Source organism: Tursiops truncatus, chromosome 6, assembly GCF_011762595.2.
Source record: "Tursiops truncatus isolate mTurTru1 chromosome 6, mTurTru1.mat.Y, whole genome shotgun sequence".
NCBI classification, from domain to species: domain Eukaryota; kingdom Metazoa; phylum Chordata; class Mammalia; order Artiodactyla; family Delphinidae; genus Tursiops; species Tursiops truncatus.
Genome location: NC_047039.1, coordinates 105,368,439 through 105,393,532, shown reverse-complemented (window position 1 = coordinate 105,393,532; position 25,094 = coordinate 105,368,439). Strand labels below are relative to the sequence as shown.

Sequence of the window (25,094 nt, the reverse complement as noted above, 5' to 3'; positions counted from 1 at the left end):
GCCTCTTCCCAGCTCCAAATATATGCCGAGGATCTACCAAACAAAAACTACACAGGATTGCAGAAAGACTGAAGGGGATTCCACCTTAGAGGAAGAATTTTGTTAATATGTTACTGAGTTATGTCTTATTTTCAAGGATGGCCTTGTTAAAGTAGAAGAGAAAAGGTAACTGATTTATAATGCTTATGTGCTGGTAGTCTTGCATGCTTAGGTCTGTCAACAACCCTAAAAATGCAAGGAAATTTATTTTAAAATTGATTAGCTGGAGTAGAAGTCACAAGCATCTGCAGTATCACAGGACAGTTAGCAACACATTCAGGGGTCCGTTCCGTTTAGGCATTTAAGAACTGAACACATTGCTTTTGGTTACGGCATCAATTCTGTTTGCAGGGTTGATTTTCCTTTCTTGGTAATTTATTTTAAAAATCTCTTGCTTTCTTGGAAGCCTGCACCCAAGCTTGCTATCTCTTCTGCAGAGGATTGAGCATCTAAACCACACTTTATATTGATAGATTCTTACAGTTTTCTTGCCGGATCCTCTGTGAAGTGTTATCTGTGAGCTCTAACCATTTCAGCATGATGTAGTCAGGGACCGGATATGAGGTGGTTCAAAATGAAGCTCATTTTGGAGACTTACCTCACTGTCGCACCTGCCAGAGGAGTTTGGGAAATTGCAGCGCTTAGCTGTTGCTCCTGGCGTGGTGCAGTGTTGAGGGGCGCCAGCAGGTGTGTGGGATGCAGGACTCAGAGCCAGAAGAACCTGCCCGCCGCAGGTGTCTGGCGCCGGAGATGCAGTTTTTACTTTCGACCGCACGGTGGCGCTTAGATCTCCCCGGCAGTGTTAGCAGCCTCTAAGGCACCTCCGCCGCCACCTGCAGTCTCAACCAAACTCTAGGTGGCGGGATGTGACGGCCCGAGCGTCCAATCGGCCTCCAGGCTTTCGGCCACACTACGGCTCTAGCCAATAGGAACTGAGGAGAGGCGCGGAGGAGGCGGGCCCTGCGGCAAGCCTGGCAGAGGCGCGAGGCCCTTCGCCCGCCTCTCCGCCTACTCCAGCCTCCGCCGCCTCAGCTTCCCGAGCGAGCCCTACGGCCGCCGGAGCAGCTCCCGCGGCGGAGCAGGAGCCGGATGGTCAGAGGAGCCCGGCAGCCCCAGCAGCCGCGGAGTCGCCTGGCCCCAAGGTGGGGCGGGGGCTGAATGGAGGTCGGGGTTGGGGATGGGGCGCGGGAGCGGGCCCAGGGCAGCAGCTTGGGGCCGTGAAGCATTCGGGGCGCCGAGACTGGAGGGGCGGTCGGGCTGCGGGTAATTCGGGGGGCGCCAAGGGGCGGCGGAGCGGGCTGGGAGGCGGTCGCATCCTCCAGACCGGATAAGAGGGGCGTGTGAGGGAAGGGGCGCCGAGCGGTGAGACTGGGGGCGCAGGGCCGGGAGGGGCAGGGCGCGCGCGCTCGGTGGAGGGGCCGTGGAATGCGGGGGGCGCGGGGCCTGGAGGGGCGGGGCTCGGAGGGGCAGTGCCCGTGTCGGGAGGGGGTGGGCACTGGAAAGGGGAAGCCGGAGGGGCTTGCGGGGGTGGTGAAGCAGACAATGAGTAGGTGGCGGTGGGTGGTTTTGGGGAGCTGGGCTGTGACGAATAGGAGGTGAGGATGGAGTGAGAGACCAGGAGGCAGAGCAGGGTTTGGGCTAAGCAGACATTAGGGGAACGGTGAGTCCCAGGATCGCTTGGTCTTGGTATTTAGGGGAAACAGAACGTAAGGCGTTTGTAAGGTCAGGCAGGTATGGGCTTAGACAGCCTGTAGTGCTCGAGGGTGGTGCGTTGAGTTCTTGACTGGCACAGTAGGGCCCGCAGATGTGATCTTATTTGTTACTTTTAGTTACCATCTTATTTGTTTGGTCTACAGACTGACTGGCACAGTGGAGAAACCACCTCGAAAACGGAAAAGCAGGTAAGGCAAAATGCCTTCCCAATTTTGCTTCGTGTTTTTTTCCGTTTGCTTGGCTGCACCTATACTATACTGCATAATTATACACTGTCAGCAGATGAAGTTTTTTACTTAGCTCCTTTCTTAATGAATATAACTATCTGCAAGCTCTGTCTTCCAGGACTTCAAAGTACTGCCTGTACTTTTTTTTTTTTTTGGTATCTAAGATTATGTGGGAAAGAGATGTGGATAATTGAGAAGGCCTAGTTTTTTATGTTAACCGTAATTTCAACTTCTTCACCAGCTCTGTTTAAAAAGCTAATGTTTATTGAACATCTGCTGTGTGCCAGGTACCATGTGCAAGTGCTTATTTGTGTTATCTTCTGTAATCCTTGAAACACCCCAAGGAACTGTGTACAGTTATCACTATTTTAACACAAGAAAGAACTGAGGCACAAGAGAGGCTGAGCATTTATCTAAGATCACACATCTCATAAGTGATAGAACCAGGATTTGAATCCCAGCAGTCTGACTGCAGAGCTGAAGCTCTTAACCATTATACTATAATGCCTCTAATAAATATACAATTGAAAATAGGTTTTCTTTTTTTTTAAATTAATTAATTTTTGGCTGCATTGGGTCTTCGTTGCTGTGTGCAGACTTTCTCTCGTTGTGGCGAGCGGGGGCTACTCTTCGTTGTGGTGCATGGGCTTCTCACTGCGGTGGCTTCTCTTGTTGCGGAGCATGGGCCCTAGGTGCGCGGGCTTCAGTAGTTGTGGCATGGTGGCTCAGTAGTTGTGGCACACGGGCTTTGTTGCTCTGCGGCATGTGGGATCTTCCTGGACCAAGGCTCCAACCCGTGTCCCCTGCATTGGCAGGCGATTCTTAACCACTGCGCCACCAGGGAAGTCCCGAAAATAGGTTTTCTTATTGCTTTTACTGTTTTCATTGTATGTAGAGTCTAATAAGCAGTTGAACTATAGGAAGATAGAAACAAAGGGCTTAGGTAGTCTGCAGCAAGTGCATTGTTCCTTGAGTAATGAAGAGCATGCATCCATTCCACAAGCATTTCTGAGCACATTCCATGTGTCAGGTACTACATAGCAATTCTGTGTAGTCATTCGAAGATTCCTTTTTCATGGATGTAGGCATTGGCCTAGAGAAAGTAAGTTACAGTAGTGAGGATGTAACCAGTAGGACGACTGTAATAGTTAATTCTTGCTAAGTTATTGATGTTAATACACAGTAAACCTTAACAGTAGGTAGATGTGAAATGCTGATGGTGGAAGGTGCAAACAGCCAAAGTTCCTTTGTCACTCTTTAGGCCTGTATGGGCCAATGTGGTAGCCATATATGGCTGTGGAACACTCAAAATGTGGCTCTCATGACTGAGGAACTGGATTTTTAATAAATATTATTAATTGTAATTAATTTAAATTTTAAAACTGATATTTAATTACTGGAAAATGTTTATGTCTGGAACAACTTGCGTATGTGAATTTGCTTTTTCATCTGTAAATTATGAAATCTAAATACAGGTCAAATTTTTCCAATGAAAATTTAATGTCCAAAGTGAGGCATATATCTAAGTACTGAAAAACACACCAAATTTCAGATTAGTACAAAAAGTACATGGCGAATTTCTCATTACTAATTTTTATGTCAATTACTTCATGAAATAATATTTTAGATATATTGGATTAAATAAAAGTATTACTCAAATTATTTTCAGGGTTTTTTTTTGACTTTTTCTAACATAACTATTGGGAAAGTAAAAATTACATATATGGCTTGCATTATATTTTCTTTTCGATAGCCCTTGTTTAACTTTCATTACCCCACTGCCAGACTCTTGGAGTAGCCTCCTGACTGGGTTCCCTACCTTGAATCTGTAATTCATTCACATACTGTGCAAGTTGATCTTCTAATCAACTTGCTTAAGATCCTTATGTGGTTCCCCTTGTTTATTGAACATAATTCAGACTTTTTTATTGAACATAATTCAGACTTTTTAGCATAATCATAAAAAGACACTGCCCTCTATCATGATAAACCATAATGGAAAAAATATAAAAAAATGTATATGTATGTTTAACTGAGTCACTTTGCTGTATAGCAGAAACTAACACAAAATTGTAAATCAACTATACTTCAATTAAAAAAAAAAAAGACTGCCTTTATTTCACTTTTATCTATCTTTCCAGCCACAGTTGAGTACTGTGGCCATGTACTCAATAACGGCCAAATTCTCAATAATGGATCTACTAAACGTCCAGTAATTAATTGACTTAACTTTCTGGTGAATGCTTCACAATGAACTACTTGCTGAATGTAACTCTATGTCCTGTTTGCCATTCCCAGAACTTATGTTTGGGTTTTTGCAGATGATTTCTCTTTCTCTCTGGAATACTTTCTCCCCGTTCCTTGGCAAGCTCCCCACCTTTAAGACTTCCCTCAAACATCACATCTTCCGTGCAAACTTTCTACCCTCTCCTTCACCTTCCTCTTCTCTGCTTTGTTTGTTCCTATGATAGCCTGTAGATACACCTAGGTGTAATGGTTTGAGCTGAATTTGAATCTTAGCTCTGTCAGATACACGTTGTGAGATCATATGCAAGTTAATAAACCTCTCTGAGCCCCAGCTTCTTCATCTGTATAACGGAAATAATAATAGTTCAACCATTATAGCGTTGTAAAATGCTTAGTATAGTGCCTGGCACGTAGAAAGTATACAGTAAATTTTAGGTTAAAAAGCACCTATTAGGGCTTCCCTGGTGGCACAATGGTTGAGAGTCCGCCTGCCGATGCAGGGGACACGGGTTCGTGCCCCGGTCCGGGAAGATCCCACATGCTGTGGAGTGGCTGGGCCCGTGAGCCATGGCCGCTGAGCCTGCGCGTCCGGAGCCTGTGCTCTGCAGTGGAAGAGGCCACAACAGTGAGAGGCCCACGTACCGCAAAAAAAAAAAAAAAAAAAAAGCACCTATTAAATACCTTTTATTTCTCACTTCTTTTCAAAATATATACAGTATGAAGGATTAAAAATAAAGATATTAAGGCAAAAAACATGAGAGAATAGTAATAAAATTAAATCAGTGGCAAAGTTAGTATATAGACTAGAAGGTACTGCACAGTTACCAAAGGTAGGTTCCATATTTGGCTCTGAGCTTCCTAGAACAAAAGCTAAGAAGAAAATAAAGCTCAACTTGCAGGTTCATGGTGTCTGTAAAATCCAACACATGTTTAAGAGAGGCACACTTTTTTTGACTTTTAGAGAAAAATTTCTCTCACTGGTTTTCATAATGGGGACACTGTGGTTTTGTGGGGGAAAATAAACCCAATGACAAATATAGTAGGAAGTTTTTTGTTGTTGTTGTTTTTTAAGGTTGCTTCTTATAATGCTTCTCAATCCAGGTTTAGGTAGTACCAGTGAACATCCTCCGAAGAGCCAGAGCAACTGGATTTAGGTATACTGCTCACCGATGGTTTGGCTTGGTTCAGAGATAAGGAAGAATGAGTAAGCTGTAGGGCCTCTGCTTATCCTCAGCACCTAGAATGGTGCCTGGCACTTAGAGAACGTTTGATAGAATTATTGAATGAATAATTTGTTCCATGAATATTATTTCTGTAATCAAGTTTTGGTAAGCATCAGGCACCAATGAGGGCACACATTCCGCATGTCTAAGGTCAGATCCTGATTGAGTCAGCATTTTGACCTGAATGGACAGCCAGCATACATCTCTAAAGAGATCCTGTGGACGAGACCAAGATTTTCTTCAGAAAGCAGGTCTGGGATTGCTCTAAAAATAGAAAAAATAATGGCCAGGTAAGCTCTAAAGGTGGATTACAGAGAGAAGATGTAATGGTTGTAGCCAGAAATTATTTATAGCTGTTTTTATGAGTTGTATACTGTGGCCATAAAATTCTCAACATCAAATGATACAACTTCCTGGTGAACACTGCAAGGTGAATTAATTGCTGAATGTAGCCTTAAATATCCCTTTGAGTTGGCCTGCTGTGTAGAGTTGTTGACTGTTACACTGTGTATCCTATTCCATTTTAGGAAACAGTTGCCAAAAATGTGATTTTTATTTTAGGATCGTTGCTATTAAGTCATTCTTTTTGATAGACATTAGTTTAGTGGCTGAGTTATCTTTTGAGAACATTCCTAGTGGACCAAACTATAAGACAGTTTAAGAAAAACTGAGATAATTTGAATAAGCACCACATGGCCGACGGTTACCAGTTCTTTGTGTCTTCCCTCCACCCCCACCACTAAACATTTGTTTCCCTTCCTTGGTTCTTCTTTGAGCCCCTAGTACTGAGGGGGTGCTCAGTAAAAGCATCTGAACTAACAAGTGCATTGGTGGTAAGAGGGAGGTAGTGTGGGATGGGGCTTTGGTGGTCCAAAATAATGTGATGCTATTTAATGCCCCTGACAAACTGTACTAGACTGACAGGAATTTTAAGATTAGGAAACTTGATCTCTATGTGGTTTTGGAAAATTCTGAAGGCTTCAATATGTTTGTTAATAAAGTTTGGGTTATTAGTTAGAGAATCCTTTCAGATCCTATTAGGAGCAAGACCCATTTGTTTAGGATTCATGTCGTAATAGGATTCATGTTGATTAAAGCTTCATTGTATGATTTGTGGTGTGTGTGTGTGTGTGTGTGTGTGTGTGTATGTAATTTGCTTGAATTACAGTTGAATTAAAAACAACCTTCAAATGCTTTCTAGTTCTGGGTACTAGGGTTATAGACATGAATGAGATACGGCCCCTGCTGGGGAAAAGCTCGTACATTAGTGGGGAAGACAGACACAAAAATAAGGTGTTGTAATTGACTTTGTATGTACACAAAGAGTTTATAGTAATTCTTCGTACTGGTAGTGAGGGCAGTTTCTACAGACATTTCACCTAGGGTCTGAAGGTTTAGAAGGTGAATTTTGGCAGTCGTGTGACTGTTGAAATGATAGAGAGTAGAGCCGGGATGTAGACTGACAAATGATGAAGTCTTAGGTGAGGTGAATTCAGGACCAGTGTCAGGTGTGGGAAGAAAGATGTTTTTAAATGCTTGGGCTGTTGTGTCAGTTTAGAAATTACACGGTAGTTCTCAATGAGGGATGATTTTCCCTCCCAGGGGGCATTTGGCAATGTCTGGAGACATTTTTGGTTGTTACAACTCGGGGTATCTATTGGGTGGAGTCCAGGAGTGCTGCTGAACACCTACAGCATACAGGACAACCTCCGAACCGAAGAATTGTCCTGCTCAAATTGCCAGTGATGCTGAGGTTGTGAAATCCTGAATTAGAGTTTGAATCCTAGCTCTTCCTAATACTAGCTTTGGGCTCTTGGACAAAGTATTTGCCAGATGCAGGTAATGATAGTACCCACCTTGTAGAATTATTACTCTCCTCTAGTAGCATATAAACTGCGTGAGTACAGAGATTTTTGTTTTCCTTGCTATTCTGTTCCCAGCACTTAGAACATTGCCTCACATATAATAGGTACTCAGTAACTCTTTGTTGGATGATTCAATGAATTGGCTTATTTTTTTAAATAAATTTATTTATTTTATTTTATTTATTTTTGGCTGCATTGGGTCTTCGTTGCTGCACGCGGGCTTTCTCTAGTTGAGGTGAGCGGGGGCTACTCTTTGTTGCGGTGCACGGGCTTCTCATTGCGGTGACTTCTCTTTGTCGCAGAGCATGGGCTCTAGGCGCACGGGCTTCAGTAGTTGTGGCATGCGGGCTTCAGTAGTTGTGGCTTGTGGGCTCTAGAGCGCAGGCTCAGTAGTTGTGGAGCACCGGCTTAGTTGCTCTGTGGCATGTGGGCTCTTCCCGGCCCAGGGATCAAACCCGTGTCCCCTGCCTTGGCAGGCGGATTCTTAACCACTGCGCCACCAGGGAAGTCCCTGAATGGCTTATTGAGAGGATTCATTGAGATAATGAATGTAAAATACATGATAATGTTACCTGACATACATTAAGAACTCAATAAATGATAGCTGTGACTATCCTTAGTTTGAGTATTTTTATTTTGCCTTTCCTTCCAGTGTTTTTAAAAATCAGCTTTACTGAGGTATTATTTACATATGATAAAAGTCACCAATTTTAAGTATACAATTTGAGGAGTTTTGACAAATGTATACAGTTGTGTAACCACCCACTGCAGTTAGGATATAGAACACGGCTGTCCTGCCGCCTCCCCCCCTACACACACATGCATTTGCTCATGTTTCCTTGCAGTCATGGTTCTGGCAACCACTGGTCTTTTTTTCCTGTCACTATAGTTTTGTCTCTTCTAGAACTTCATATAAGTGAATCATTCAGCGTGTAGTCTTTTGTGTCTAGCTTCTTCCACTTGGCATAATGCTTTTGAGATTCATTCATGTTATTGTTTGTAACTGTAGTTAATTTCTTCTTATTGCTGAGGAGCATTTCATTGTATGAATTTACCACAGTTTGTTTCTCATTCACCAGTTGATGGCTTGTTGCTTGTTTTTGGCTAGTATGAATACAACTGTTATGAACATGTGAGTTAATAAGTCTTTGTGCAAACATATGTTTTCACTTCTCTTGAGTAAATGCCTAGGAGTGGACTTGCTGGGTCTTATGGTAAGTGCACGTTTAGATTTTTAAGAAATTGCCAAACTGTCTTCCAAGGTGGCTGTACTATTTTGCATTCCCACCAGCACAGTGTATGGGATTCCATTTGCTCCATGTCGTTGCCAATGCTTGGCATTCTTTTTAAGTTATATTGAGGTATGTAATTGGTATACAATAAGCTGCACATATTTAAAATGTACAATTTGATAAATTTTGACATATATGTACCCCTTTTGCCATTCTGAGGGTGTGCAGTGATATCATTATGTTTTTGTTTGGCATTCCTATAATTTCTTTTGTGGTTTCCTATTCAAATCTTTTGCCCATTTTTTGGTCACTTTTTTGTCTTCTTATATAATAGTTATAAGAATTCTTTATATATTCTGAAACTTCTTTATCAGGTATGTGTTTTACAGATTTTTTCCCCTTAGTCTATGGCCGGCCTTTTCCTTTTCTTCACAGTATCTTGGGGAGCTTTTAGCTTGAATAGTGGGTTGGATGGGAACACATTTAATTGAGGCAGCAGATCCAGGAGCAAGTTCAGAAGGGTAAGAGTATGAGTTTATTTTAGCTATATGGAGTGTAAAGTGCTTCGGTGTACCATCTTTAACCAGGCAGATGAAAACATGGGTCTGGAGCTGAGGAGAGAGATTAGGGCTTGAGGTACGGATTTAGAAGTCAACAGCAAACACTTAGTGATCCAAGTCATGGAAAAGAATGAGATAACCCAGAGAGACCATGTTGAGTGAAATGTGCAGATGGCAATAGAATGTTACAGTACCTGGTGTAGAAGTAAACCAGACAGCTTTGTCTTTTGGATGTTCTCTCTTTGCAGTATTATCTGTCCATTGTAGTCTTTCTGTAGGTAGTCATCAAACAAGGAGTGTTTATCTCTGGGAGACAGATCTCTATACAGCGAGTACACTCTTTGGTGAGAAACAGACTCTGGAGGTACTTTTGTGGAAAACTAGGGGAATGTCTTCTAATCTACATTGAAAAACAGGGATATTGCAGAGTTTCTTTGTGGTAGTGTTTGCCTCAGCAGTATCCCTACAGAAAGGCAGTGGTTTTGGTAAAGCTGTTTCTTGTAGCATGTGTCGGTGAAAACCTAGGGCAAAATGCCAAAATTTAATTCTGTGAAAGCAGACTCTCTGGTGGGGGGAGCCCGAGAGAGGATGGTCAAAGTATTCGGTATTTTCATGGTAATGTTTTATTCAAGAATTAAACCTAGACTAGCTCAAGCAGTGGTTTTCAGCAGTGTTCAGAAAGAGCCCAGAGGTTCCTTGGCAGTAATTCAAGGGCTTCCTGGGGGTTGGGATGCCAGTAGTAGTCAGAAAAGGGTTAAGCAGGCTAGCTCGCCTTTAAGGCTCTAGATCTACTTTTCTGTATGTATGTATATTTTTAATATGGAGAATTTCAAGTACAGATAAACTTAGAATACTACAGTGAACCTGAATTGTTCATCACCCGGCTTGAACAATTATCAGCTCAATTCCTGTTTCATGTATATACCCACATACTTCACCTGAAGTGTATTCTATACATATCATTCATCTGTATCATTTTAGTATGTATTGTTGAAAGATAGGGACTCTTTTAAAGCACATAACCGCAATTCCATTAACAATAACTTGAAAATTAGCAGTATTTCCTTAATATCATTAAATTTGTCATCAGTGTTCAGATATCCACAGTTGACTAATTATTTATAAAAAAATTGTTCAAATCAGGATCCACATAAGGTTCAGAACTGGCAATTTGTTGATTAGATCTTAAGTTTAAAAAAAAAAAATCTATAGTTTCCCCACTCTGTCTCTTTTCCCCCATGTTGTTAATTTGTTAAAGAAAGCATGCTTGTTATTAAGAGTTTCCCACAATCTGAATTTTTAATTTTCTAAAAGGTTGAGGTATAATTTATATTGATAACATTTATAATAATGAAACTTACCTATTTTAGTGTACAGTTTTCTGAATTTTGACAAATGCACACAGTTGTGTAACCACCACTGCAATCATAATATAAAACATTTTCATCACTCCCCCAAATTCCCTTCTGTCCCCACTGACCAACTGGCAACCACTGACCAGTTTTTCCACAGTCTGAATATTGCTGACTCTCTCCCCATGGTATCATTTACCATGTTTCTCTATTCCCTGTGTGTCTTATAAATTTGTAGTTAGAACTAGTTTTAGAGACTTGATGAGATTCAGGTTTTATTGGTTTTTGTTTGTTTTTGAAAGAATACGTAATAGGAGTGGTGTGTAGTTCCATCAAGGCCTCTTTGTTTTTTTTTGTTTTTTTGCGGTACACGGGCCTCTCACTGTTGTGGCCTCCCCCACTGCGGAGCACAGGCTCCGGACGTGCAGACTCAGCGGCCATGGCTCACGGGCCCAGCCGCTACGCGGCATGCGGGACCTTCCCAGACTGGGGCATGAACCCGCGTCCCCTGCATCGGCAGGCAGACTCTCAACCACTGCGCCACCAGGGAAGCCCTGTTTTTTTTTTTTTTTTTTTCTGTTAGGAACTCATAGTAATGTGTCTATAATTTCATTTGAGGTTACAAATGGTGACATTCTAAATCTTTCATTCCTTCTTCATTACTAGCTGGAGTGCTTTTATAAAGAGAAGTTCCCTTGTTGACTTAATTTTTTTTTTTTTAAATTAACATGCAAATTGACGGTTCCATGACATTTGAACACATGTATAGATTCCTATAACCACCACTACAAGAAGAGTAAGGAACATTTCCATTACCCCCAAAACTTGCTTTTGCTGTCCTATTGCAGTCACATCCTCCTTGCATGCCCAGCTCCTTGGCAACTGATCTGTTCTTCATTGACTGTTAAATTTTCCTTAGGTACAGTTTGTAGAAGGAAAAGCAGGATAAATGCTTGTCCCCCTACCCCTTTCTTTTTTTTATAGCAGATTTCAATATGAATTGGTTTCCTAGCATGCTCCAAAGGTGACTGGCTTTCTTTCTTTATTTTATTAATAATAATATTATCAACTCGTGGATTTAAACGTATGCAATGAATTTTCATCCAGCTTGGTTATTTTTCATGTTGATGTTCATATTGACCAGTGGAAGTCTCTTCTAAATTGGCTCTTGGGTCTTTTTGACATGACTCCAGTAGAGTAGCTTCCTCGTTGGACAAGGTATTCCAGACACATCTTGTATGTTTTCTACTTAGGCCTAGAATCGGCCATTCTCCAAGGAGACCTATCTATTCTAGCATCTTCTGCTTCTAACTATCTGTTTTATATTCTGAGAGTCTATCTGAAAGAAGAACTGTATAATCTAAAAGTAGTTTTGAAAGCAGCAAATCCAGAAGAGTGGATTATATACTGTGTTCTTTCATAATCTACGAAAAATGTATTTTTTCATTTAGGTTTTTTATAAAGGTTGAATAGCACACAATTAGGACATATTTTAGGTCAAGATCCTGAAGTATAGGTAATCTGCAGTGCTGGTTATGGTTGGATCTATTGAGAGAGCAGGTAACTGACTTGTGAATTATGTGGTAGAATTGATTTTTCTTTTTTATGGAAATTGTGAATCCCCAACCTAAATGGATGGCTTTCCCACAAGGCCAGGATTTTTTTTTTCTTTTTGGCCGCATTGCGCAGCATGCGGAACTTCCCCGACCAGGGATTGAACCCGTGCCCCCTGCAGTGGAAGGCTGGAGTCTTAACCACTGGACTACCTGGGAAGTCCAAGGCCAGGATTTTTTCAGAGAGGGTAGCAAACCCAGGCAGATACACATGGATATATAATTAATTGCTTAATATTCTATATATTAGGAGAGTAAAGCCTGGAAAAATTTGGGAGTAATATATTGGTGATGGAAAAATCTTAATATTTTGATGGAGCAACTTGTTTGGAACTTTTTTGAAACCACCAAGATTAGTGAATTGTAAAAGATATCCATAAGGTAGTGAATTAATTGACCATATAGTCAGTATGAATCTTATTTCACAATATCAGGTAACCATGCGTTACTATATATATTATTTATTTTAAATGAAGTTAAATCCAACCTTGGGACACCCCCTCTCCCCCCAGTCCTATCAAACTGATGAAAAATTCAATCTTAGGGATTAAGAATGGGCATCCACCCCTCCTCAGGGTTGTACAAGAATCTGAGAGGCTTGTGAGGAACCAGGAGAAGGGTGGAAGGTTATTTTATGTCCACTGTGGCTGTGCCTGGTAAGCATGTTGTCTAAGAGGGTGTGGGTCCTTGGTGTTTGGCGGCTCTAATAGTTACGGCTGACTTGAGGCACAAGAATCTTTGCCAGGTATGGGGATTCTGGTGCAGAGGTTTCAGCTTTCCCAGGTACAATACATACCCGTTTCCCTGTAAAGACTTGTCACTTGTCCTTTATCTAGAACACTGCTAGGAGGTGGAATTGCAAGGCCCCTCTTTTTGTGAGTCCCAAAGCTCTCCTTCCTCTTCCCAGTTAAATTACCCCCTTTTTTTTTCTAGTTTCTACCTTTCTGCCCTCAAAGGCACTACGTTTCCACCCTTCCCTCAGATAATCTCCTCAAGGAGTTCACATTTTCAGAAAACAAACACAAACCTCCCTTGAGGCAAGGACTGTTTTCTTGGGGATTGGGGAATACAGTGAGAATAAAACGTCCATTGATGTCTTAATAAGTTACCCAGCTACTTTTTTTTCTCTTTTTTTCCCCTCAATAATTCCTTTAGTCCCTGTGGTGGTTTTAAAGAACTGTGTACAAATTGTTTGATTCTCCTTTCTTTAAAAGATGGAGCTTAATTCTCCCCTTGAGTGTGGGGTGGACTTAGTGACTCCCTTCTAGGGAAGAGAATACAGAAATAATGAGATGTCATTTCCCAGATCAGGTTATAAGGAGTCTTCGTCTTCTATCTTGGGTATTTCTCCCTCCCTCTCTCCCTCTCTCCCTCTCTCCCTCCCTCCCTACCTCTCTCCCTCTCTCCCTCTCTCCCTCTCTCCCTCTCTCCCTCTCTCCTCACTCCTCACTCCCTCTGGAGGAGGCTACCTGCCATGATGCAAGGCAACCCTGCATAGAGGGGAGCCACTTGCCAAGCTGTGCAGACACTCAGGCAGCCTATGAGGAGGGCCACATGTTAAGGAAGCCAGGCCTGCCAGCAACCACATGAGTGAGCTTGGAAGGGAGTCCTACATTAGTTGAGCCTTGAGGTGACTACAGCCCTCTCCAACAGCTTGACTTATTATCCTGGTTTCACAAGGTCTGAGTTATGTGAGCCCATGATTTTTTTTTTTTTTTTTAAAGAGAGTCTCCTTTCTTCCAGCACTGGCTCCATTGTACCCAAAGGGCTCAATCTCTGGCTAAGCTTTTTCTCCTTCTGGAGAGGTCTCTGATGTGCTCTGTGCATGTGTGTGTTTTGGAAGCAGCTATCTTTTGATTAAAGGCATTGAAGGACAGTTTACTTTCAGTCAGTGATGTGTCCCTGTGCTAATAACTGAATCTCCAGCCATTTGCATGTCATCATCTTCAGAGTCTTTGCTCTCTCCCTGGTCTTTTGTCCCACAGATTGGGAGGTAGTCCTCTGCTCATGTTCACTCTTATTAAGGGAAGAGCCAAAAGGTAGTTGCCTGGTGAAGGGGTCAGTTTTCCTCTGCCTGGTACCTGTCACCAGGTTTTGAACTCTGTTTCGACCCCTTCTTGGTTGTCTGGGAAGAGTAGGCAAATCAGAGTCAAGTAAGCTGTGATAATGTCTGATTTTATCTGTCGACTTGGCCATAGGGTGCCCAGATATTTGGTCAGACATTATTCCTGGTGTGTTAGGGTGTCTCTGGATGAGATTAACATTTGAATCAGTAGTCTTGAGTAAAGCAGACTGCCCTCCCCAATGTGGGTGGGCCTCATCCAATTGTTGAAGACCTCAAACAAAAAGGCTGAGTAAGAAGGAACTCCTCCTGCCTGACTGCTTGAGTTGGGACCTCAGTCCTCCTTGCCTTTGGATGAGAGCTGAAACCTTGCTCTACTTGGATCTCAAGGCTGCTGGCTCCCAGACTGGAATTTAAACCATCAGCCCTCCTGTTTCTCAGGCCTTCAGACTCAAACTGGAACCACATCATCGGCTCTCCTGGGTCTCCAGCTGGTTGACTGCAGATCTTGGGACTTCTCAGACTCCATAATTGTGTGAGCCAGTTCCTTACTATCCACACACACACACACACACACACACACACACACACACACACTCCTCCCACATCTTGTTGGTTCAATATATAAACCTAGTCTTTTTCGTGGCCTTTGTTTCATTCCTGGTTTTCCATAGTTCTCCTAAGGCTGTATAGCTTCTGCATTATTAGCTGTGGGTTCTCTTCATGAATGCAGTCTGCCGTGAAATGGCCATCTTCACCACAAACTAAGCAGGAGGGGTGCTGTGTTTTCATAAACTTGGCAGCTGTCTTGGAAACATTTCACTCTCAGGCTAGGCACCATTCTTTATAGTCTTGTTTTGCAATTGGGTTTCTTTCTGTCAAGCTCTCTCCATATAGTCCATGGGCCTTGAAAGCATATGTGCCTGTTGGCAGTATCCTGGGAGTTCTTCCTGGATGGGGAGCCCATGTTGCAAGTGCTCACACATGGTTTCCCAAAAGCCTGTAAAGTAGCTGTCAGAACTTTTAAACTATTGTGATCATTGCCAAACTGTAGAGTTATCACATATAGATTTTTAGAGAACAGCTGCCCAAAATAAAGATCTTAGATTTAGAATTACTGCCATTAGCCTGTCTTTCTAATAGATAAGCAAGCCATTTACCTATTGAGGTAACTCCTGGATGGTGATAATAAAACTGTCATCAACAAGTAAGAGGATTCTTACTTTTTTATAAAATAGAAACATGCATCTATATTGTCCCAAACCAGTTTTAAATCTTTAAGATGTAAGTTAAAAGGAAGGGGAATACCCTTAATAATTTATAAGAGAATTATAGAATTTGTGTGGGAAGAGATTAGTTGTTGAGTCCAACCATAAGCACAGCAGGGGAAATCCTACTGTAACATACCTAAAAAAGGAAGTTCTTAAAAATTACTGGTCTCAGTCTTTTCAAATATGGTTTACTTCGTGTTTACCAATACCTGACATTGTATTCAGTGTTTCCTAAGAACTTCACCTAAATCGAATGTCTCATGTACATGCTATTGCGCTTGTAACAGAAAGACCAGTAGCATTTAGTAGAGGTGTTAGTGAGTTTGTGGTATTTCTGTCATTATTGATTTTTCTCATAACCAGATAATAAAATCACAACAATTTTCATATGGATGGCCACAGAAGTTTTACTCTTAAAAAAAGGTTCTTATACTTGAAAATGTTGGAAAGCACTGAATTAGATATCTCTGGAGCTATTTCTAGCTCTAGTATGTGGAGATAGGACTGTGGTTTAAGGATGGATTCTTTATATAAGAATGTTTTTAAAGAGCATACAGTACAGCATGCTGGTGAAATCCCTAGAGCTTTGGCTGGTTTCTAGCTACCCCATTTCTTTTTTTCCTGTGCGCCTCAGGGGTTTGATTCATCTTTTTTTTTTCACCACATCTATTATGTAATCTGTTGTTCTCTCTGCTCATAAACCCTTCTTAAAAGGGTTTGAAACAGGATGCAGGTGCCTCAGCTTTTCCCTTACCCTGTTAACTCTGAACGTATTTGATGCATTTTCATTTTTAAGCATTTTCATTGCCAGTGACAATAGGGAATGAAACGAATGAATAAAAATTTGTGCATTTTAGAGTTTTACTAAAATTAAGAGGTTTCCCTAATCTTCACTGTAAGGTACATGAGAAAAGCTCAATTTTCTGGTAGTTGCTAGAATTAAAGCAGTGGACTAAGTGATGTCAAAGTTTCTTCCAGCTCAAATATGTTTAATTTTTATTGAGAGATTGCTCAGTTTCCTTATTTTATCATCTTTTTTATTCTGGGAAGTACCTACCCATCCTTTTTTCTCTTTTTCTCTATCATTTGGCCCTGAAGGTAATTACTCGTAGGCCACTGAATTCATTTCATCACAGAGGAGGTTATTATTATTATTTTTTGCCACGCCACCGCAGAGCTTGTGGGATTTTAGTTCCCCGACCAGGGGTTGAACCCATGCCCTCAGCAGTGAGAGCACAGAGTCCTAACCACTAGACCGCCAGGTAGTTCTCAAGGTTATTTTCAATCTCTTTACCCATTGCTTTTTGCAGGAAAAGTCTACATAATAAAGACCAATAAACACCAGCAAAAAGTCAATTTCAATATATTCTGAACATAACTATTCCATTGGTGTGGTAGATTGTGTTTCCCAAAGATGTCTTCAATCGTATCTTTCATCCCATATGTTCTTACAATGTGACCTTGACATTCCTTCCACCTAGTGGTGAGGTCTGTGTCCCCATCTCCTAACCAGGACAGGCCTTTATAACTGTCTCCACCAGTAGAGCATGGCTCCAGCAAAACCATATGACTTCTGGGGCTAGGTCATTGAAATGCCATGTAATTCCACCTTCCTGTCTTGGGATAGATGCTTAGAACGTAGCTGCCAGCCCAAGTGAGAGGCCCGTGTAAGAGAGAAACTGAAGCTCCTGGCCCTCAGCCCCAGCTGAGCACCCAACTGCTATCCAGCATCAGCTTGCCAGCTGTGCGAGTGAGCCATCCTAAAAGCAGGTCATAATCCTCTAGATCCCCAGCAGGCTGCCCCAGTGGGTGCCCACGCAGAGCAGAGAAGAGCTATCTCTGCCAAGCCCTGCCTAAATTGCAGACTCACAATCACAGTGAAAGGTTGTTTTAAGCCACTGAGTTGTACGACAGAAAATAACTGAATTGGCATTCCATTTTGCCAGTTAGAGACCATACTATGTATTAAACTGCCTCAGCTTTAAGAACTAGATGTATTTCTACCTTCAGGAGCCTTGTCAAGAGAAGAAAAACAGATCCTGTGTCTTCTTCCTTAATAGATTTTTATCTCATTGACTTTCATTTTACATGTTTATTAAATTTTGTTTTTTTAAATTAATGAATAGTACAAAACAGCAAAAACTGGACAATAATATCCCTGCCCAGATAACTCCATCTCATGTCCTTGTAACTTAGAAGTTTGTGTGCATGTTAATAATGAACAGTGACTTTTGAATGACTCAGGCCAGATGTGTGACCTTGGAAAGCAGCATCCTCTTTGTAAGTCAGTTTCTTTATCTATAAAATGGTAACAACCTAAATGGGAAAAGAATTTGAAAAAGAATAGATACATTATACGTATAACTGAATCACTTTGCTGTACACCTAAAACTAACACAACATTGTTAATCACCTATACTTTAAATAAAATAAGTTAAAAAAATGGTATCTACTTCATATGGTCGTTGAGAGACTTCGGTGATATATACATGTCAAGTGATAGTGCCTGTCACAAAATATTGGCTGTTCATTACTACTGCTAATCACGATTACTGTTATTGGCCTTATTATTTTTAGACTAGGGAGGGGAAGGATAACCAGCAGAAATCTGAAATGATGGAGTAAATACTCCCAAGAAGTTAGGGACAGAAGGATGTTAGGAAGTCTGAAGGGACTAAGGAATTAGTAAGCATGTTTTAGATTGTTCGAGAAATTTTGAAAACAGGGTTTTCAGACTTCTTAATAATGACTGGCATTTACTGATTATGCAGTGGTGTCTCAGATATATTACCTGTTGTCACTAGTTTATTTTTTTGCAAGCCCTTTGAATTTATTGATGAATACTTTGCATGCAATAAAATGTATAGATCTGACGTGTTTAGTTCACTATGTGTTTTTATCAGTTCTTAGTTCTTTAGTGTTTTGGTTGATTACAGAGTAGAGTAAATGAACTAAATGGGAGGAGGGGACCCAGGGAGGATAACTTAATCCCTAGGGTGCTGGTGCTTATTAGCAGATCAAGGTTGTATTTGTTACTTCATTAGAAGACAGACGGTATTATTCCCATTTTCAAATAGAGAAACTGAGGCTCATAAAAATAAAGTGATTTACCCAAAGTAACATAGCTAGAAAGTGGCACAGTCAAGACAAAACAGTTTTTGTCTGGCTCTATAAATTTTTTGCTATTACAGACTGAAATAGTGACATTGGAATATATTTTTTTAACTCTGCTGGAGATAATTTCCTATGAGGGTTTATTAAAGTCCCATAAGTAAAATGAAAACAGTTCTTGATGTGGTGTCTTCTGGTTTCGAATGCTTCAAACTCCCTTAAAGCTTCCAAAACCATTATTTTCTGTTTTACCAATTTCTATAATTGATATAGTATAGTTTTAGCAGGTATTCCTCTCCAGTGGTTCAGGTACTTAGATAAAAGTAATTGTTGTGGGTAACCTAGTGCATTTTTACTTTTAAGTATCAAAGAAAGTATAGACCATTAAGAATGAAAAGAATTCAGTTTCTAGACAGTTCGTGCTATTACAGGACTCTTAGATACAAGATTTAAAAGCAGAAATGTTTAAGTGACATTCATTTTACTGGATAACAGCCAAAGCCTCATGCTTGAGACTGGATGATGGACAAGTAATTTGCCACGTTACTGGGTGAAGAGCATCTTCAGGTGCAGGAATGTAGTCTCTGATCAGTCAGCATAGAGTTCCTGAACAGCTCAGGTTTTTCTTTCTTCTCTCATAGTTTAGATTTCTTTATTCTCTGCAGCATGTTCTATTTTTTTGTTGTTCTGTTTGAAAATTGACATCAGATAAAGAAATACATATAATAGGTGAAAGGGTAACTGAGAGTTCAGCCATTTTCATAAATTCTTTTTTAAAATTTGTTCATTTTATGAAAAATACTAGCACAGAAAATGAGATGGTTAAGACAGATTTCATGTGTAAACAATCATTTGTTCAACAGATATTCTAAAAGCATCTAGATGTGCTAAGTGGTTTTTTTTAAATTCTGAGAACTTTTAATGGCTAGATAGCCTACTTGACATTCTCAAGAATACTGGAAACAGAGAATGGTTTTCTTTTAACATATTGTTGATGGTTTCATCTCTTAGATTTTTCCCCCCTAGTTTCTTATAAACTGGTACAAACCTAAGAGTTTTTACTGTGAGATAATAGAAAATATATATTGGTCTTTGCCCTCAGTTCCTGACACGGAGCCCCTGAAATGTTTATAATTTCCTGGGTGATGAATGTCTTTGTTCTGATGAGGTGACTGAGTGGGCTCCTGGGTGAGGGCTGGTCACCGGAAAGACCAAGCCATGGTTAGAAGCTTGGTCAGCCCTGCCACCCATTCTCTTGAGAAGGGAGAAGGGCTGAAAATGGAGTTAATGATCGATCATGCCTACATGATGAAGCCTCCATAAAATCCCCAAAGTACGGGGTTCAGAGAGCTTCCAGGTTGGCGATCACGGGGAGGTGCTGGGAGAGTGGCATGGAAGCCACTGGACAAGGCATGGGAGCTCCACACCCCTTTCCACATACCTTGTCCTATGCTTCTCTTCCATCTGACTGTTCCTGAGTTATATCCTTTTACAGTAAACTTGATCTAGTAAGTAAATGTTTCTCTGAGTTGCGTGAGCCACTCTAGCAAATTAAGCAAACCTAAGGAGGGGGTCATTGGAACCCCCAGTCTGTAGCTGGTCAGTCAGAAGCACGGGGGGTAACCTGGGCTTGTGACTGATACCTGAATTTGGGGAAGTATCAGTCTCGTGGGACTGAGCCCTTAACCTGTGGAATCTGATGCTTGCTCCAGGTAGACAGTGTCAGAATTGAGCTGAATTCCTGCCGGTGTCAGGGAATTGCTTGGTGGTGCCGGGGGAAACTGCCACACATTTGGTGACCAGAGTGAAGTGTTCTGTGTGAGTAGTAATGGAGATTCACAGGAGAAAAATAGTAGGGAAGAACTGGGTTTTTCCCTACATGGGAAGAAAGTAAGGGTTTTTCTTTTTTAACATCTCAAGAGTAATCCAGTGAGTGTTTCATACTACAATTTGCCCTACTCCTGATAACGCTTTCTCTGCTCTTACAATTAAAAAAAAAAGAGTATGTGTGTGTTGCTGCATTTTGCTTTCTGTCTTCTTCCTCAGCTATAAGAGACTATAAGCTCTGTGAGGGCAGGGACGTTTCTTTGTTCATAAAGCACTCATAATATCCAGAACATAGTAGGTGTTCAAGAAATATTTTGTTGAATAAATAGCGTTTAGTTTAATTAATCATTTAAAAATGAAATCTAATATATGTACAAAAAAGCATATAGGACATATGGGTACTTTAAAAAAGAAAAATAAACATCTTTGTCTCACTGGCCAACTTTAAAAATGGTGCATTATCCATATCTGGAGAAAGCCCTCGCACAGAAACGAAGACCCAAAACAGCCAAAAAAAAAAAAAAAAGTGCATTATCAATATTCTTGAAAGTTCCTCATATGCCTCCCTTCCTTTCCCAGTCAGGAAAGCACTACTTTGAAGTGTTTTTTTTTTTTCTTATAAATTTATTTATTTTGTCTTCGTTGCGGTGCGTGGGCTTCTCCTTGTGGTGGCTTCTCTTGTTGCGGAGCACGGGCTCTAGGTGCACGGGCTTCAGTAGTTGTGGCTCACGGGCTCTAGAGCGCAGGCTCAGTAGTTGTGGTGCACGGGCTTAGTTGTTCCGCGGCATGTGGGATCTTCCCAGACCAGGGATCGAACCCGTGTCCCCTGCACTGGCAGGCGGATTCTTAACCACTGCACCGCCAGGGAAGTCCCTGAAGTGGTTTTTATTCCCTTGTATTTTCTTCATTGTTTTTGACATATGGATGTAATTGTAAATATATTGTTTAGTTTTAGATTTGTTAAACTTTATATATATATGAAATCATACTGCTTGTATTCCTTTTCAGTTTGCTTTATTCATTCAGCATTAGGAGTTTGAGATTCTTTCATGTTAATACATGTAGATGTTTAACCTTCATCTTCAGTGTTATATAGAACTCAACTACGTGACTGTGCCACAATTACCCATTATCCGATCTGTGAGTAACTGAATTGTTTCTAAGTTACAAACTATGCAACCACAGACATTTAAAAAAATACCTCCTGATGTACATGCGCAAGAGTTTCTTTAGGGTAAGTATCTAAAGACTTTCTGGGTCATTTGGTTTTGTCAACTCAATAATGACAATCATTTTCCAAAGTGGTTGTACCAATTTATACTCCTATCATCCACTTCCATGAGAGTTCCAGTTTCTCTACTTCCTTGCCAGCGCTTGATATTTAAAAATTGTAACCACTGTGGTAGGTGTATAATAATATTACTCTGTGTGTGTGTGTGTGTGTGTGTGTGTGTGTGTGTGTGTGTGTTTTAAGAAAACATTTTTTATTTCATTCTTAACAACAGATGCTTGGGCACTTCACAGCTTCTCAAACCTTGGGGTCATATTGGATGTCATCACCTCCTTTCCTGTGCCACATGATTTTCACATGGTATTTGTTTTTTTGTTGCAGCAACCACTGGAAAAACCAGCTTCACAAAGATATGGCAAAGATATGGCATTATGGCAAGGAATGTAAAGTGATCTAATGTTAACACTGAACTGCTGAACACTGAGCTTGTAGTTTGTGGAGTATCCGACAGATGTCACTGTGTTTCCCTTGAAAGTTTAAAATAACCGCAGCACCCTTGTGAGTTTGCTGTGGTTCCCCGAGGTGCGTGGACACACATTTTAGGAACCATGGCCTTGGAATATTAATCATGGTTATCTTTAGGAAGTAGGATTTTTACTTATTTTTTTATACTTTCTGGATTTTCTATATTTCTTTTATAATGAGCATATAATGCTTAAGAGGCATCAGAGAAAATATTATATATGTGTCCTGTTTGTAAAGTCCATACTTTATTTTACTTTTTTCTTAGTGTTTACCTAATGTCCTTTTTCTGTTCTACATAGGATACCACATTAGTCATATTTCCTCAGAGACCTCTTGACAGTGACAGTGTCTCAGATCTTTCCTACTTTTGACGACCTTGACAGTTTAAAGCATATTTGTCAAGTAGTTTTTCAGATGTCTTTCAACTGGGGAAGACCATGGGGTAAAATGTCATTCTCATCACATCATATCGAGGGTCCATGCTGTCCACATGACTTACCACTGTTAATGTTAACCTTGATGCCTAGCTGAGTATCAGAGTTCTTGACTGTAAAGTTACTCCTTTATTCCCCACTTTCATATTGTATTCTTTGGTAGGAAGTCACTATGTGCAGTCCACACTCAAAGAATGGGTGTTATGCACCACTTCCTTGAAGGCAAAATACGTAAATTATCTTAAATTCTTCTTCATTGGAGATTTGTCTGTTCTCCCACTTATTTATTTACTTAATTTATTGTCTATCTGTTTATGTATTCAATCATTTATATAGTTGAACTCAAGGATTTTTTTTTATACTTTGGGTTATAATCCATTACTGCTTTATTTTTTGTTGTTGCTGAAATTGTTCCAGCTTGACCATTGAGAGTTCTTCAATTGGCTGCTGTATCCCTTTGACATACTCCTGTCATTGTGGGTTTAAAATAAAAAAAATTTTTTAGAACACTTCTTACTTTCTAGCACTACAAGATGCTCCAGGCTCATCTTGTATATTACTTGCCTCAGTCATAGAATCAGACATTTCTCCAAGGAACACTGTTTCATTTTATTGGAAAATGGTATTTGGTACTGGGGTATTGTTTATTTGTATATATGTTTATTGGTTATTTGTATATCCTGTTTGTTATGTAACAAGCCTGTTCAAGACTTTTGTCAGAGTTGAGTTGTTGCAGCAGAGAGTGTGTGACTCACAAAGCCTAAAACATTTACTATGTGACCCTTTATAGGAAAAGTTTGCTTGCCTCTATAGTTATGATAACTATTATAATATATGATAACTATTATAATGTCAGTTCTTACCTCTATAGTTATGATAACTATTATAATAGTTATGATAACTATTATAATGGGTTGGTTTTGATTGGTTGATTTTTCTCATCATCAGTGGTCGTATTTTTCCGCTTCTTTGCTTTTTTAAAATTTTATTATATTATTATTATTTTGGGCCATGCCCCACGGCATGTGGGATCTTAGTTCCCCGATCAGGGATCAAACCCATGCCCCCTGCATTGGAAGCACGGAGTCTTAATCACTGGACTGCCAGGGAAGTCCCTTTTTTTTTTTTTCTTTTCTTTTCTTCTTTTTTCCCCTGCTTCTTTGGATGCCTGGTAATCTTTGACTGGATGCTAGACATTGTGGAGGGATTGGAGTTTTGTTTTTCTTCTTATAAATTTCTGGAGATTTTCCCTGAGATGCAGTTAAATTATTTGGAAATATCTTGATGCTTCTGGGTCTTGGTTTTAAGCTTTGTTGGGTGGACCAGGGCAGCATTTAGGGCTATTGTCACTAGGGCTTGTCATTCTCTACTACTATGGCAAGACCTTTCTGAATACCAAGGAATTACAAGGTTTTCCAAGTCTAGCTGGTGGGAACAGACACTGTTGTTGGTCCTGTAACAATAAGCTCCCAGCGTTGTTCCCTCTAGTCCTCTCTGATGATTCTTTCCTCTGTCTTCGGTGGTTTGCTTCCATTCATGGGCTGATGTGTATTCAGTGGAATACTTGAGAGGAACTCCCCGCACATCTCCAGCATTTTCTCTCCTATACTATATCCTGCCCTGTGAACTCTAGCTGCGTTGGTCTTCCTGGACTCTCAGCTCTGTCTTTTCAGCTTGTGATATCCCTTGGGCTCTGCCTGGTTTCCCTTTCCCTGCACCACAGCCAGGAAATGCTCTCAAGGCCGTGTCTTGGGGGCAATTATAGAACTCACCTTTTTTTGTCCTCAGAGATCACTGGGGGTTTTTTGTTGTTGTTTTTCGATGTACAGTGTCTTGAAAAACCATTGTTTATCTATTTTGCTGATTTCTTTTGGTTGTTTAATGTAGGAGGGTAAATCTGATCCCTGTTACTACATGTTCGCCAGAAGTAGAAGTCCTTGAAATCTTTTTTGTTTTAATCCTGAGTGAGTGTTTAATTTTGTCAGATCCTTTTTCTATATCTATTGAGATGATCGTATGATATTTTTTTCTCTTTTTTTTCCCCTGTTAATGTGTGTTGAATTACATTGATTTTTTTTTTTCCCTAATGTTAAATCAACCTCACATTTCGGGAATAAACCCTACTTGTGCATGATAAATAATCCTTTTTAATATATTCACTGTATTCAATTTACTAGTATATTTTTTAGGATTTTTGTGTCTATGTTTATGTTCATATGCTGCCCTTCCTTAGGTTATGACATCAGGGTTATCCTGGTTTATAAAATAGATTGGGAAACATTCCTTCTTTTTCTCTAGAAAGGTTTGCATAATATTGATGCTTTTTCTTCCATAAATGGTTAGACAAATTCTCTGGTGAAGCCATGTGATGATTTTATTTGGGAAACTGTTTAATTACAGATCTATGTCTTTAATAAATTTAGGACTATTGAGATAGTTTAATTTTTGTTTCAGTTTTGGTCAGCTGTTTTTCTAAGAAGACAAATGATCCTTTCAAGGTCATACGTCTAATAATGAATAAAACTTCCAGTCCTGATCTTCTTCAGACTATGTCATACCATC

At 40.4% G+C, this 25,094-nt stretch overlaps 1 protein-coding gene across 7 annotated transcripts in view; it reads left to right on the top strand.

Moving 5' to 3' along the window:
• The first annotated feature begins 1,020 nt into the window (after positions 1-1,020).
• The window catches only part of SCAI (suppressor of cancer cell invasion), a 145,001-nt gene continuing 120,927 nt past the window's right edge, over positions 1,021-25,094 (top strand). For 3 of the 7 annotated variants that reach the window (XM_033858589.2, XM_073806594.1, XM_073806593.1), the window contains exons 1-3: positions 1,082-1,181; positions 1,896-1,940; positions 21,955-22,155. Coding sequence is in view for 1 of the 7 variants with exons in the window: in XM_019949278.3 (XP_019804837.1) it covers positions 1,129-1,181; positions 1,896-1,940 (98 nt within the window). In the remaining 6 variants the exon portion in view is untranslated. Of the gene's footprint in view, positions 1,182-1,895; positions 1,941-21,954; positions 22,156-25,094 lie in introns of all 7 variants that reach the window. The other 4 variants (XR_004527102.2, XM_019949278.3, XM_033858588.2 and 1 more) reach the window with 3 other exon arrangements.